At 39.3% G+C, this 14,694-nt stretch overlaps 1 protein-coding gene across 14 annotated transcripts in view; it reads right to left on the bottom strand.

The window, feature by feature from the left end:
• The window catches only part of SYTL2 (synaptotagmin like 2), a 121,266-nt gene that overhangs the window by 11,641 nt on the left and 94,931 nt on the right, over positions 1 to 14,694 (bottom strand). For 5 of the 14 annotated variants that reach the window (XM_082749036.1, XM_082749031.1, XM_082749041.1 and 2 more), the window contains exons 9-13: positions 12,545 to 12,646; positions 10,469 to 10,522; positions 6,126 to 6,220; positions 2,691 to 2,810; positions 1,049 to 1,218 (exon numbers count right to left, since the gene is read on the bottom strand). In XM_082749036.1, the coding sequence (XP_082605162.1) occupies positions 1,049 to 1,218; positions 2,691 to 2,810; positions 6,126 to 6,220; positions 10,469 to 10,522; positions 12,545 to 12,646 (541 nt within the window). Of the gene's footprint in view, positions 1 to 1,048; positions 1,219 to 2,690; positions 2,811 to 6,125; positions 6,221 to 7,094; positions 7,122 to 9,157; positions 9,206 to 10,468; positions 10,523 to 12,532; positions 12,647 to 14,694 lie in introns of all 14 variants that reach the window. The other 9 variants (XM_082749037.1, XM_082749038.1, XM_082749034.1 and 6 more) reach the window with 5 other exon arrangements.

Here is a 14,694-nt window from a genome sequence, read left to right as displayed (position 1 = left end):
TGATGTTTCCATCTCTGCCTTGAAAAATGCATTGGTAATTGACAGAAATAATTATTTCATGACAGTAAGAAGAGCAGTTAAGTAAGGCAACACCTTTTATACTTAAAATTATAAACACATGCAACAGAACTGGTCATTTTATACTGTTTTGAAAAATTTTAAAGACTATTTCCTGAACCCTTTCTTCCTTTGGCCTTACCTGACGTAGGGGGTGAGGCGGACAGACCTCTAATGTAGTGCTTAATTATACCGGCTTGTTTCCTATTGAGAAAAGGCTTTGGTGCTTGAAGAACTTATTTAAAAAGTATTGTTACTGATTTTTGAAAACAAAAATTGATCTCAGCACACACATAAGCAAGCCATATTCAGTGGGGAAGAAAAGGATACTGACCCCAGCTGTTTTGATAATAAAAGCATAAAGGATTGGGCCTATGCTAGCAAAATAACTAAGAATCTGACTTCTGCACAGGGAAAGCAAAGAATACCATTTAGCTTTTGCAAATAAACTGAAATTCAATTAAGTCTATGATCTAAAAGATGAGCTGCTAATTCCCCCTAAAGTTCTTCTGTAAAATGTAATTTAAATTTAGAAACTACCTCATTCTAGAATCTTAACTGTTTCCACACCACTGAACATTTTCAAGTATGGCCTGACATGTCTCTAATTTTAGAGAAGTTTGAGAGTCATGGAAAGAGATTGGGGTTCAAGACCTCATTCTCCATTTTAAGCTGACTCTCTGAATTTATATAAATAGGTCATTTATCTTCTCTGGCCCTGGTTTCCTTATCTGTTAAAAGAATGAATGGGACAAGATGGCCTCAAAGGTCCCCTCCACTTGAAATATTTTCTGCTTCTCTGACATTTTTATAGCTTATTAAGTTTGGCATATTTATAGAGTAAATAAAACATCATTTCCCCCAAGTTTTCTTCTCAAACATTTCTTTTTGGCACAGTCCCACACATATCCACTCTTTAATTTCTTTCTTTCTCAATTTCTACAAGATTACGAATAACTGAGAGAAAATAGTGACTCCAAATTGTACTTACGGGTCTGAGCGCTGTTTTTTAACATCTGCTGCTGCTAAGTCTTTACACTGGGCCACAAAGACGTGTAACTCCTTCAGTGAGTCCACATAGTCGATGGCAAACTGAATATTTCCTTTCACTTCCAGATTGCCAAAGTCTCCACTGTAAACACTCATCACACTGCCGCTTACCTGAAGGCATTAGAAACATGCAGTGTTTTTTCCTATCTTGTTCATGGACCCAGTGCAAGAATCACAAATATGATGTGGGCTTGCTACTATTTCTCTAGTTTGCATTTAAAGCAGGTGATAGGGCATAAAGATAGACCAAAACCAACAACCTGACGTGATATATGACACGACTAATGTTTTAAGAAAAAGTTGCCTGTAAAAGATACAGATGACAAGTGAAAATGCAAAGTTATTTAGATGCTGGCTCATTTCCAAAGCAGGGGATTTTATGGTAGGGGGCATTCAGAGTTCCATTTTTAGGCATGCTTAGTATTTAAGATCGTAAAGAAAGAGGATGTGAGAAACCCCAGGGACACAAATCACAGTGACACATTACTCTATCAAATTTCCAAGGCACTAAAAAGGAATCTTACTATGTTACCCATCCACTGAATCTAGGAAAATGCTTAGTGGACCATACGCCTTTAGAGGTCAGGAAGGGTAAAGAATGGATGATTGATGAAGACAGTTGAAAGCCTTCCCAAGGCCATACATTTAAGGATCATCAGCAGAAATTCAGTTTAAACAGATTTTTTTTTTTTAAGTTTGAAAAACGGCAGGCTAGTAAAATTTTAGGGCAGCTTTATCATTTGGTTAGCATACCTTGTGAGATGGTGTGTATATCAGAGAACTATCTGGATAAGTGTATGTGGGTATATTTCATATATATTTCTACACACATACTCCATGCACACAATGACCTCATGTTATGAAAGAAGTTCCAGGTAAAGTCAAATTTTCTACATTGAACCTGAACAACTATAGTTAAGGAGCTTTCCTTTTAAAATCCTTTTGTGAGGGGCGCCTGGGTGGCTCAGTAGTTAAGCGTCTGCCTCTGGCTCAGGTCATGATCCCAGGGTCCTGGGACCTGCTCGGTGGGAAGCCTGCTTCTCCCTCTCTCACTCCCCCTGCTTGTGTTTCTTCTCTCGCTGTGTCTTTCTTTGTCAAATCAATAGATACAAATCTTAAAAATATTAATAAAAATACAAATCCTGTTCTGAATCCTTCCATAAGGCAAAGAATCACTTCTATTCTTATGTGAATCAGTGCTTTTATTCATCAGGTTTGCCAAAAGACAGGCACAATTCTATACCTGCAAACAAATATAAAACATATCTGATACAAGTAGACTTTACACAAGTTACCCCATTTGTTGCACGGAACAATGTAGCTGTTCATCTTGTTAGAAATTTGGGTTTATTTTTTAAGTACTTACATAAAAAAATTCATTTCTAATGGATATGAACTCGTTTTGTGCTTAAAAAAAGAAAAAGATTTAGCTAGCCAAAAGCTAATTGCAGGTTAGAGAAAAAACTTGTGCCCTTGGAATCTGGGAAATAAAACAGGAGGCTACTTTATAGCAAGCATGGAGCACCGCAGAGCAAGGTTCAGAGAAGCAGAGAGATATTAACATAGAGGCTTTGTTTACATACAGAAGACAGGGACGTCATGCCAGAGGAGCTGCTAAGATTGGTTAAAGAGCTCGGGCTCTTCTTGTGTCTGCTGAACTGGTAACTGCTCTCTGAGGCTGTATCTGTTTCTCTGTCATCACTCTACAAAACATCATATAAGATACACAAAATTTAAATTCAGAATGAGCAAAGGTCAGCATCTCTCCTTGGAAAAACATGATGCCTTGGTATCCCAGAGATCTATGAACATTTCTGAAGCTCAAAGGACTCTGGTGCTAATCACCAGGAAATGGGAGTTGGGATGAAGTGGTGGTCTATCATGGACCTCACCTAAGGAGGACAGCAGGGCTTTGCTATGCAAAGAACAAAGTGATTTGTTTTTTTACCTCCAAGGTGGGCCCAGGACGCTACAGAAGTCAGCACTGCTGTGAGCTTTCTTGTCACTCTTTTAATATTGTGCATTTCTGTTACGTGGAGAACTTTATTTATATATATGAGAAATTAACTTTACCCAGACAACAAACGGTCTAAGATTTACTGTCAAAATATAAAATGTCATGCTTAATTCCTCTTGTTATTAACACAGCCTTAACATCCCTAAAAATCAAATCTTTTACTGGAGACACTATTAAACTAGAAAAAAATAAATGTTAGTGTGACCTGTTTAAACTAAAAGTTATATACACACAAATTTAAAAAATTTTAAACCACCTCTAATGTAATTCTATAGTGCTATTGTGTTTATATTTTTAGTGCTATAAGGAAGTATATACTAAATTATATTTATTCAAGTATATTCAATTCTACCCACAGTAGATTTTAATACATTTTTTGAAAAAAAAAAAAAAAAAAAAAAAAAAAGGTACTTATTTTAAATATGTCCCAGGAAATATTTTCCTAGTTCAAAAAAAAAGGGGGGATGGGGCGCCTGGGTGGCTCAGTGGGTTAAAGCCTCTGCCTTTGGCTCAGGTCATGATCTCAGGGTCCTGGGATCAAGCCCCGCATAGGCCTCTCTGCTCAGCAGGGAGCCTGCTTCCTCCTCTCTCTCTGCCTGCCTCTCTGCCTACTTGTGATCTCTCTCTGTCAAATAAATAAATAAAATCTTAAAAAAAAAAAGGGGGGGGCAATAATACATTTAATTATCTTTAGAGCTAAAGTTTACTAGATGGTAGCTTTAAAAATCTATGATTCAGAATGAGCTCCTTTGGGGGTTAGAGGGTTTTTGGAGCAGTTCAGTGGAGTTAGGGAAATACCTTTATGGAGGTGTTAGTACATGCCAACGTCTCCCAGGGCCATGCAATTATGTATCATAAAACAGATGCCAATTCTAATGCAGATTAAGGAAGGAGTTAAAGAAAAATAAAATTTATCACTTATATGGATAAGAAACCCTCCCTCAAGGATTAAAAAAACCCCACACCACCATGTGTCCATTACCACCTTCTCTCCCCACATGCTGGCAGCACGTACTGTTTCCCTCTATTTCAGCATGTACTATGCTCTATCTAGTGTATCAGGACACGAGTAAATTGCTGAGGGATGGGATCCTGTCTTGTTGAACTGGAACGCCGATATCCACGTAGCAGGAATTCAAGGAACGTGACTGATGCTAAGCCTCGAAGAAAGAGTGGACGGAGGAGCAAGGCCTGGCTTCATGACCATTTCCTTTAACATTCAGTCTGACCCACGTGCTTTGAAAGGTAAAATTCTACAGCTTCATTTGGCATCTCTGATACACAAACTCAATTTGGATTCTCTATTGTGTAGAGCGATGAGGTGGCACATTAAAACTGAAAGAGGAGAAAAATGGAAGACCAGGAACTGGGGTCGCTTGCCTTTTAAGTAATTACACACCTCATTCATATGGCCAACCAAGACCAAAGCCTATTTACAAAGGTGTGAAAGCAGGAACTCATTGAGGCTGCCTACTGTTGGCTTCCAACTAAGGATTTAGTTTCAAAGAATGAGGGATTCGTTTCAAAGGAACTGTAACCTGGGCTGGTAAGCATATGGAAGGCTATGCATTTGCAGATATAGCTCCTCTAAGGCCCAAGAATAGACAGAGGGTTGCCAGGGAGGTCAGGGAGGTGGTACCTGAGTTGTGTGCTGTCTAGAACTTTCTTCACCTTTCATCTACTAAGAGAATGTTTGAGGATAATGCTTTTTACTTCACCCTCAAAAATCAGACCCAAACTGCAAAGAGTAACAGCTAGGATTTACTGGTATTCACCCTGTGTCAGGCACTCTGCTGTATGTTTCCCCCACATTATCTTGCTGACTCCTCATAGCCTAATGAGACAGGACTAGGAAACCAGACTCAGGGACATTAAGGAACTCGCCTGGAGTCACACACACCAAATTAGTAGCACAGCCAGTGCTAGGAATGTCTGACTCCAAGATCCTAACTACTCTGGCTAGAACATGGAATTAAAAAAAAATTTTTTTTTATTTTGCTTTTTAAGTTTTTATTTAATTCTGATTAGTTAACATCCAGTGCTATATTAGTTTCGGGTGTTCAATATAGTGATTCAACAATTCCATACATCACCCGGGACTCATTACAAGTGCACTCCTTCCCCATCCCTCCACCCATAACACGGAATCTTAATTAAGTCAAAGGACCTGAGTTAAAGTCCTAGATCTACTTCTTAGCAGCTGTTGGATTTGGGGGAAAGTGAGGGAAAGCTCTCGCAAGCACTTCCCACTTATAAAAAATGGAGAAAATTGTACCAACCACGTTTAGTTGGTGAGAGTTAGATGTCAGAAGGAATATTAAGTGTCTGGTGTTTACAAAGTACTGAGTGAATAGCAAGATAATAGTCCTGCTCCAGCCTGAGACAGCAGGTATAATGGCTAACCACGGCAATCAGATGCAGACTCCATCGTGGTTCAACCCCTTTCTAGCCGAGTGAGTTTACTCACCTCTCGCAGTACCTCCTTATCTGTAATACCTGGTAACAATGATGGGGCCTACCTTCCAGGCACGGTGGATGATGAAATGAGATAATGTACGTCAACGGCCTACACCCAACAGATATCCTTAAAGTCTGTTGTGTCCTTGTCACTTTACCAGTTTAACAAATGCTTCCAAGCTATTCATGCTACTTAGATGAAGCTCTCACAGATCAGCTCTACTGGAAACTACAGAGTGGTTAGCTCACGCCAACATATTTCTGCCTGGATTTCTTATTTTGTACCCACTTTGAAACAAAAGTCACATTCCAAAAATCAATGCAACTTGACTTCACCACCAAAATGACTTACTGTTTGAGTCAAATGAGACATGCCTTGCCTGTTCCAGGATCAACAACACTGCCTCTATTGATAGGAAAGGCAGGGGTCAGTCCTGCTGACCTCTTTGGTCTCTGCCACCGCTGAATACAAACACACCAACCTTGGCATAGCAAATGCACCTATTTGGTTCTATTTTTCTGAAATTACAGAAGACAGACTTGCCTCATCTTGGAGAAATGCTGGAACGGACTTGCTCATCCTTTTGAGTTTGTCAGGGTGGGAAAATGGATTATCAGGTGGTGAAGGCACTGTGGAAACTAAACAGCAGCATTTCCATTCAAAATTATCCTCACATTATCAAACAAACATAAAGCATAAGTTGAAAACACTTTTCTTTCTTCTATGAACGAGATATTTTTGCAAAAAGATTAAAGGTACAATAGTTTACATGCACAGGATAAGATAAGCAACATGCAGTTTTCATAAATTATACAGAGAACTGGCAAGGAGTTGAACCAATGGAAAGTAACAATCAAGACTGTTAGTTTCATTAATCCGGAGCTGGATTTGAATTATATTAAAACATACTGCCATTGTGAATGGGCACTCACTTATTTCCCACACCAGAGATTGGAACCACAAGATGTGTGATTTATTGGTTCATCTCCTTGGGATGTATCTTTTAAAACATGCCACAGGCTGGAAAACTATTTCATTGGACAGCAAGGATCTCTGGACACAACTCAATCATAACAGTGTCCTGGCTATTGAGTATGGAAGGGAAGGCTTGTTTGTTCAGTGATTGTGGGGATTACTTCTCTGATAATGTTTCTCACTCAGAATTATGAAAGACTATGAGCTCAAACTATTTATCTTTTGAAAACAGATTATTTAGATACTTTTGTGATAGAAAGGTATCAGACACCTTATTTAGGTACCTTTTGATACAGTAAGGATATGTGTGGAAGTCACAATGAGATGATGAATTCTATTCCTCATTTGCATAACCCTAGTTAGAAACCTATCTCCTTTATCTAAAAATTGGTGTCTAAGCTTTTCTTATGGCGAATCAGAGCTTGCATACTGAATGAGTTAGTATGTTTCAAGGCCCTTAGAACAGTGCCCAGCACAGAGCATGCTCTATATAATTATGTGCTAAAAATTAATATTATCTGATAATGTTTAAGTTACCTTTTCGATGTGATACAAATATACTGTCTTGGTTTTTACCAGTGAAACAGATACCAGAAAAATAAATAAAAATAAAATTATATTTCTATATATAACTCAAGAGGCTCAAATTCAGCCCTAAGCATTAGCTAAATTCATCTTCAGTTAAAAGAAAATTAATGAAGAAAAACTGAAAATTGAACTATACATAATAAATATTTGTTTATTCACATAGTAGTTTTCCTCTAGCCTTTGGCTCTCAAATGTATCAAAATCCATTTACAGTGACTCACAAGATGATACCTACTTTAATCACAACCCATTAAACAGTAATGTGTATGTGGGTATATTTGGGTGACTTGCACTGCAGGAGTATAAGGTTAGGTCCCATGAGGACACAGTAGAGCCCAATAAGAATGCAAAAACTTTTTATCATAGTACTGCTGCCTATTATTTTCAAAATGTATATCTGCTACTCAAATGTAGCCAGTTTTACAAATATTAGGCTCTAGTAATTTATGTCTTGATCATGTATTTCAATTTTGTTTTATGGTAAAAATACACTCTTCAGTAGAGGAAAGAAAAAATCTCAGCCCATACATTAAGAGTCATCTTAGAAAATACCATAAAAAAAGAGAGAGAAATTAATCCACCCAGAATTCAGTACATGATAGCCTCTGTGGCCTGACCTAACTAAGCTTGGTCATGAGCAAAGACACAGATACATTGGCATATATGTCCATGTCCATGCATTGTTTTCACTCCTCGGGCTAAATGTTGAACAAAACCTAACAAGATAAAAACAAGATGATCGAACTTGAGTATCTGCCAGTTCAAAAGCAACTGGAGAAACCTCTGTACCCAACAGCCCCGAGGGACACAAGTCTTGGCTCCTCTGCAGCAGCTGGGCAGAGAACATGCAACAGGGGCCGAAACCTGGATTGTCTTTTTGCCTATGTACTTCTTCAGAACTGCTCAGGTCATGGGCCAAAGCTCAGCACCTTCACCTCTGGCAGGCAGACCTCTTGAGCAAAGTCTTAGATTTCAGGCTGGATGTCATGGCCTTCTAGCAAAAGCACCTTGTTTCTCTATCAAATGGCTCCCTCATTTAGCTGCTCTTCTCATTAAGATGTATTAGCACATCCGGACTACTGGGCAACTATTAATATAAATCTCGTGATCTCCTAAGGGCAGACATGTGTATCATTATCTTCATACCTCCAGCGCCCAGCATTATGCAACTGGGCTAAAACTTGGAAGCTAAGAAGACACATACGCATATCTGCATGCTTTGCTGGGCCCCACAGATACATTCTTAATGTGCTATTTGTCCCAGAGACAGAAGTCAGTGTTAAGTACAGCAATCTTAAGATTGAACAGAAAAGAGTAAACAATCATTATCTTTGGCTGGTCGTGAATATAAATTAGTGGACGGACATTAGCCACCACAAGTATATACTTATTTCTTAAGATTCAGATGTTCACTTGCTTTATAGATTGAATATAGACTGAATCCTGCTTTGAACCTCAGAGCTTAAACCCTGGACATGATACAATTTGCTTCCATAGGTATGGAAAGAGGCATACACAACCATAATGCACACTAACTGTAAAAGCACAATTCTTTCTTAGGTCCAAATACATTATAAATTGTTTTATGTCTACAGTCTTATGTAAAGGCCACAAGAAATCAAGTACTTGAGACCAGACTGCAACATAAAGCCAAGTGATAACAGAAGGTGCCAACTTCATTTTAAGAAAAGACTCAAAGGGCAGAGAGCCTTACAGAAGTATAATACTATCCAGCAATTACACATTTATATAGTACATATATATGTCTGCAAAAAAAATTTTAAAATATGTAACTCCCCCATAGCGAAACCACGGATTAATCTTTCAACACTGGCGGCAGGAAAATGTTTTTTCATAAAACCCCTGTCAGAATGAAATAGTTTTGTAAGCTGCAAGAGTTTTAGTACCAATAACAAATACTGCATGATTAATAGTGTTAGTTATTTCAGTATATTTAACACCATGTAAAGTGGCAACATTTAGTCATTTGTGAGAAAGATCCTGCTACTCACTTCCTGGTATGCACTCATTTGTGTCTGGTTCCTGATCTGTTTTTTGATCTACTCAGAAAAGCAACATTGAGAATAAATACCATTTTACAAGAAGGATTAAAGAGACATGAAAGTAAGGCTCACATGTCAGTTTCACAACAGAGTCTGCAGAATACATCTGACAGGTTTTCAGCGTGCTTTTATCTATTCCCCAGAGTGACTCTTCATTACCTCCTTTAGGGGTCTTCTATTCAACTAAAAATCCAACATCCAGTATAGGAGATGTCTGGCATCTTTCTACTAAGTCACTGAGCCCATATAGCTTGGGGGATGGAAGGAGCACTGCATTAGGAGTAACAAAGCTGCACTTCTAGTTGCTACCACCCCCTCGACCCCCTGCCCCCACTGACCTACTGGCTATAGGATCTTGGACAAGTCACCTCATTTCTCTGAGCTTTTCTTATCTGCAAATGAAAATCCCTGCCCCACCCACTTCCACGAAGTTGTTGCAAGCATAAAACGAGAAAGACAAAACTATCACACAAAAGTAAGCAATGACCTTTGAGGAGTGCTAATGCCACATTTTATGGGGGAAGCTTAGTTCATAGACATTTTTTATTATTATAGTAAAGGGAATTTAGAAAACACAATTCCGGTGTACAAATATAAATTACACATTTGCATAAATGCTCAACTATAAAAATCAGACTCATTTCCATCCCTTCCCCCACTATACCACTATTACCCTGTATATTTTGTAAGTGAACCACGTAATACTCAATCCACTGACAAACTTCAAGATCTTCTGGGCTCCTTAATATTCTGAACCAGTTAATTTTACCTCAGTCTATATTTAGCTATTTAAATGAGCCAAGGCAGAATCCTGACTCTGGTTCTGGGACTCTTCCCTTTGAAGTTAAAGCTTTATCAGCTATGCCCAGATAGCTCCAAATGCTGAGACATGAGAAAAATATAGGAATAACTTAACCCAGAACCCACCCGATGCTTCCTGCCCTCACAAGGAGTTCTGCAAGTCAGAGTAGCAAAAATCAGCTCATACCCATAGAAATACAATTTCCTATTTATAGAAACCCTCGCTTTCCAAAGGTCTCTGATGCGATCCTTACAACAGTATCACCAGCAGAAGACTTGAGAATATAAACAGTATTAAATGCATCGAGTCAGAACCATTTTATAATAACTTAGGCACCATTCATCACATAGTGGCAAATGACGTTCTTCTATTTATCCAACAGCTGCGTCCCAGTGACTGCCCAAACCGCCCCAGAACCTAATACACAGACAGACATGCAAATACATAAAGATATTTACCATCTTCAGCACTACGTACTAATTCTTCTGGCAGATTATCTACTTTTGCTTGATCTGTTCAGGAGAAATTAACAAATGGTTAACACGGCTGACCCTTGGCGAGAGAGAACAATGAGACTGTCCCTGGAAGCCCACGGAGTTGGAAGCAATTAGTCAAGATGCAGTGAGGGGTGCAACCAAGATGTCTTCCCCAAAATACTTTCTCTTTAGATTAGCTACTTGAACCAGTGCCATAGCGGGAGCTCCCATTTCAGCCCCGATGCAGCTTACATCAGCACACTGCTGCACATGGACTCCCCAGGGTTAGAGGGTTAGCTAAGAGCAAGCAATCGGCCAGCAGCAGGAGAAAACACAGGGCGGCAACAACAGCCTCTCTATTCTTCTGGAAAGGGTAAGATGCTAGCCATGACTAACACCTTCTCAAACCCATGGTCATTAGCAAATATTTCTGTGCATGCATCATCGTTTGTGTATGCCTCTGGGAGCCTTGCTTGGGAAGTCAACTGAAGAGATGTAACTGGGGACCAGCTGCTAAGTGGAATCTTGGCAGGCTAGTGTGAGAGTGGGTATCGGTATTTGGAAAGGAGCGTGCAGGAATACCCGTCAGCTGATGGTGTTTTTTTTTTTTTTTAACCCTGCACATTCCTGAGTATTTTAAAGCTGCACCATGGAAATAGCCCCATGCCTCACAGGCAAGAGGTTTGCCAAACTGGACAGTTTTTGCTGAGTTTTTTGTTTTTTGGGTATCCCCCCCCCCTCGGGACCCATCACCAACATCAGAAGAACAATTAGGGCGGTCCAACAAAGGGCAGGATTCGCTTTCTGTGGGAGCATTCAGGCGGATGTGGGGAGGTTCGCCACCTGTTGAGGAGGCTTTATAGGGAATTCCTGCATTGGGGGGTGTTTAAAATGGATGACCTTCAAGGTCACTTCCAACCCTGAGATTCCAAGATCTCTGGTAGGGAATTGCATTCCAAAATGGGAATACTGTCCTCAGAGCCCTGAAAATCTCTGATTTTTAGGAGTTATTTAATAGAGTGGCTTTCCCCCCTTTCTTTTAAAATTCTGACTTTTTAGTTTCAAATGCAGATAGCCGAAGCATATACTAAACATGACAATGTTCAACTTTCCAGCATATGAGTGTGGCAATGATTAACTTTCATTCAGTAACTTTTCTCATGACCCTCTGCACTCCCAGGGATGCCTCTTAGCTTAAAAATGATTAAGAGCAAACCCTCTAAAAGTCAGGATTTCTAAGTCAACTTGCAAGTCATACATATATATGTGTGTGTGTGTGTGTGTGTGTGTGTGTATAATGCTTTATATTAGTACTCAAGAAGTCCTTCACCAATTACAGCAACAGCTGGGGGGTACAGTGTGCCTAATTTGTTGCAGGCCAGGTAGTCTTTGAGCTTCTAGTTCCAGTATCCAAAAGAAATGTGTGAAGAGAAGGGATAAAAGAGAAAGGACAGTCCTTGAAGCTAGGGACCAACTCATCTCCATATCATGCAAAACTCGTCAGACATCCAACACTGCCATATATAAGACGATCACCTCATAAATGTTCTTGATAGCAGACTATTGATTCAGATTCACAGCTCTGCTGTGTGACACTAAAAAGGTACTTTACCTCTCTGAGCTTCATTTGCCTCATCTGTAAAATGGGAATAACCATCATCTCTCACAGGGTTCTGTATGCCAGTTACATGAAATAATGCATGTGAAATACTTAGCCACGTCTTGGCACACAGTGCTCAATAAAGGTTAGCTATTCTTACTAGAACCACCAGCTACCCCAGTCATTTAAAACTCACTGGACTTGAAACGCTTGAGCTGGGATTCTTCAATCCAAGGAAACCTAGTGCTCTAGTAACCAAACCTCAGGCACTATGTTGAAGGTTCCAGTCACTGTAGGATGAGCTACTTCTGCTCACTCTGGAAAGGTTACAGTCATCTGTTAACCCCCGCCTCAGGGGCTTCAGTGCACGAAAGCATGCAGTGAGGCCACAGAAAAGCACATGAGCATTTTAAAGCTTAGACGGGGGGCGTAAACAATGGGGCAACCTTTATTCTCACTTGGTGAATCTGACGAAATGTCTTCTAGACTTTTGGAAGGCATTTTCCTAGCAGCACTCCTTTCCAAAGTTTTCAAGACAGGACTGGGTTCTTCTTCTGAACCTGTTACGAGACAAAATTGTTGAACACTGCGCAATACAAAAAAGATCCCCCAAATCCTAACTCTTAAGAACCAATGGACGTTGGTGTTGTAGGTGGAGAGTCAGAAGCCTCTGTACTATGAAACACTTCTCAGAAAAAAAAGCAAAATTTCTCCACTCTTTGCAGATCCTTTAAAAACCATTTTCCTAGTCAAGAAGTATTTGCAAGCATAAATCATAAAGGAACAAGATAACCACATGAATAGAAAAGTGATCTCTGAGCCATCCACACCTCTATTTTAGGCCCATGATTTGTTCTATGCCAGACTTTGAATCTTTCCACTTCACTTCTAGCTTTTGAAGACAACCACAAAGTGGTTTTAGGAGCATTAAAACAATTAGCTGAAAACCATAGAAGGCAGGATTCAGATGTTTAACATCTGTGTATAATCAGGTACACAGATGGGCGAATTCTCCAAATCAACGATTGCAGGCCCTTGGGGATTCATGAGCTAGTAAAATTTCCAACAAAATGTTGGGAAATGACATGAGGTAGTCAACTTTTTATTTTATTATGTCATTTTAAAGTGTGTAGGGGGTTCTATCATGTACTAATAACTACATATTTTTTTTTAAAAGGCATGTTAGGGGGAAAAAAAAGGCATGTTAGGACCAAAGGAAAAAAGAAGGGGGGGCATATCCTCAAAATAAGAACAGTTTTTTAAATTAAATATATCTAATGTTACAAAAAAAAATCTCTAGATATCTTAACTTTTTCATTTTGACAGTTAAAACTCCATCATGGATTAGCTCTGGTCTGAATATGATCATTCATCACTGTTACATTATTAGTGCCTAGAACAGTGGCTGGCAATAGGCACTTCAAAAATGTTTGCTAGGGGTGCCTGGCTGGCTCAGCTGATACAGCATGTGACTCTTGATCTCAGGGTCATGAGTTCAAGCCCCATGTTGGGCATGGAGCCTACTTAAAAAAAAAAAGAAGTTGCTAAATCAATGAATGATTCCATTAATGAGTCAATGAATTTGGGAACCACTTCTATACACAATACTTTCCTGAAATGCATTCCAGTTCTCCCCAATGTTAATAGGCATTCTAGAGCAAATGGATTCTAAGATGAATTGGATTTGGAATGCTCTGTGTTCCAATTTAAAAGTTTCTTACTATAGATCTTCTTGGAGACATTAATATGCTAATAATGTGCATAATTTCCCAGCACATTAAGTACTTGACAATGGAGCATTTTTTTTTTAAATTTTTAAGGATCATATTGAGGTATTGGTTGAATAAGAGCTCAGCCCAAGTGAAATATGTTAGGTTGCTCACCAAAATTGTGGTACATTGTAAGCAAATTCCTCCCTCCTCCAGTCCACCACCAGCCAATTGTTTAAAAATAAAAATTTAGCTTAGAGTATATAAAACTACAGTTGTACCATTTTGTACCTCTTATTGGCTTGTAACTTTTAAATATCTTCTCTGAGCTCTGACTGGGTGGTTATTTAATACTGACGATTTCATTTTTAGACAGGCTTTTTACTATTCAATCAGTTATGCTGATACCCTATAAACAAAGCTATATACATCAGGGATAAGTCTCCAGAGTAAGGACAAATGTACAAGCTCTCCTATGGGTCAGTCTACCCTCCTCACTCACAGGCTGGTTTAGTGAAAGTCTACTTCAGGAAGTTGAACATGGTGATGTATACTCCTGTTTCAGAGACTGATACTCCACTTTTCCTCCTCTAACCAGCAACCTTTGTAACAGGGGCTTCAATTCGATTAATCAGGATTAAAATTGGATCCTTCGGTTCATTTTCAAGAAGACACCCTATAGTTACTTGCAAAGGAAACCAAACCTCCCAAGTCATCCACTCAGGAAAGCTTATTCATTCTCCTCAATGCTGAGGGGTGCTAGAAAATGACAAATTTTCTAAACTGCTAGGAGGATGACCGACACCAGCTGTTTTGCAACTGTGGTTAAAATGTCCCAGCCAGAAGGCATCTATTATCATTCATCCCTATAATCGGGGAGTTGTGCATTCCTATTTGCT

This window comes from Mustela nivalis (assembly GCF_964662115.1).
Source record: "Mustela nivalis genome assembly, chromosome: 9".
Taxonomy (NCBI): Eukaryota; Metazoa; Chordata; class Mammalia; order Carnivora; family Mustelidae; genus Mustela; species Mustela nivalis.
Note: the sequence above shows the minus strand (reverse complement) of the source record. Positions and strands in the feature narration are given on the sequence as shown.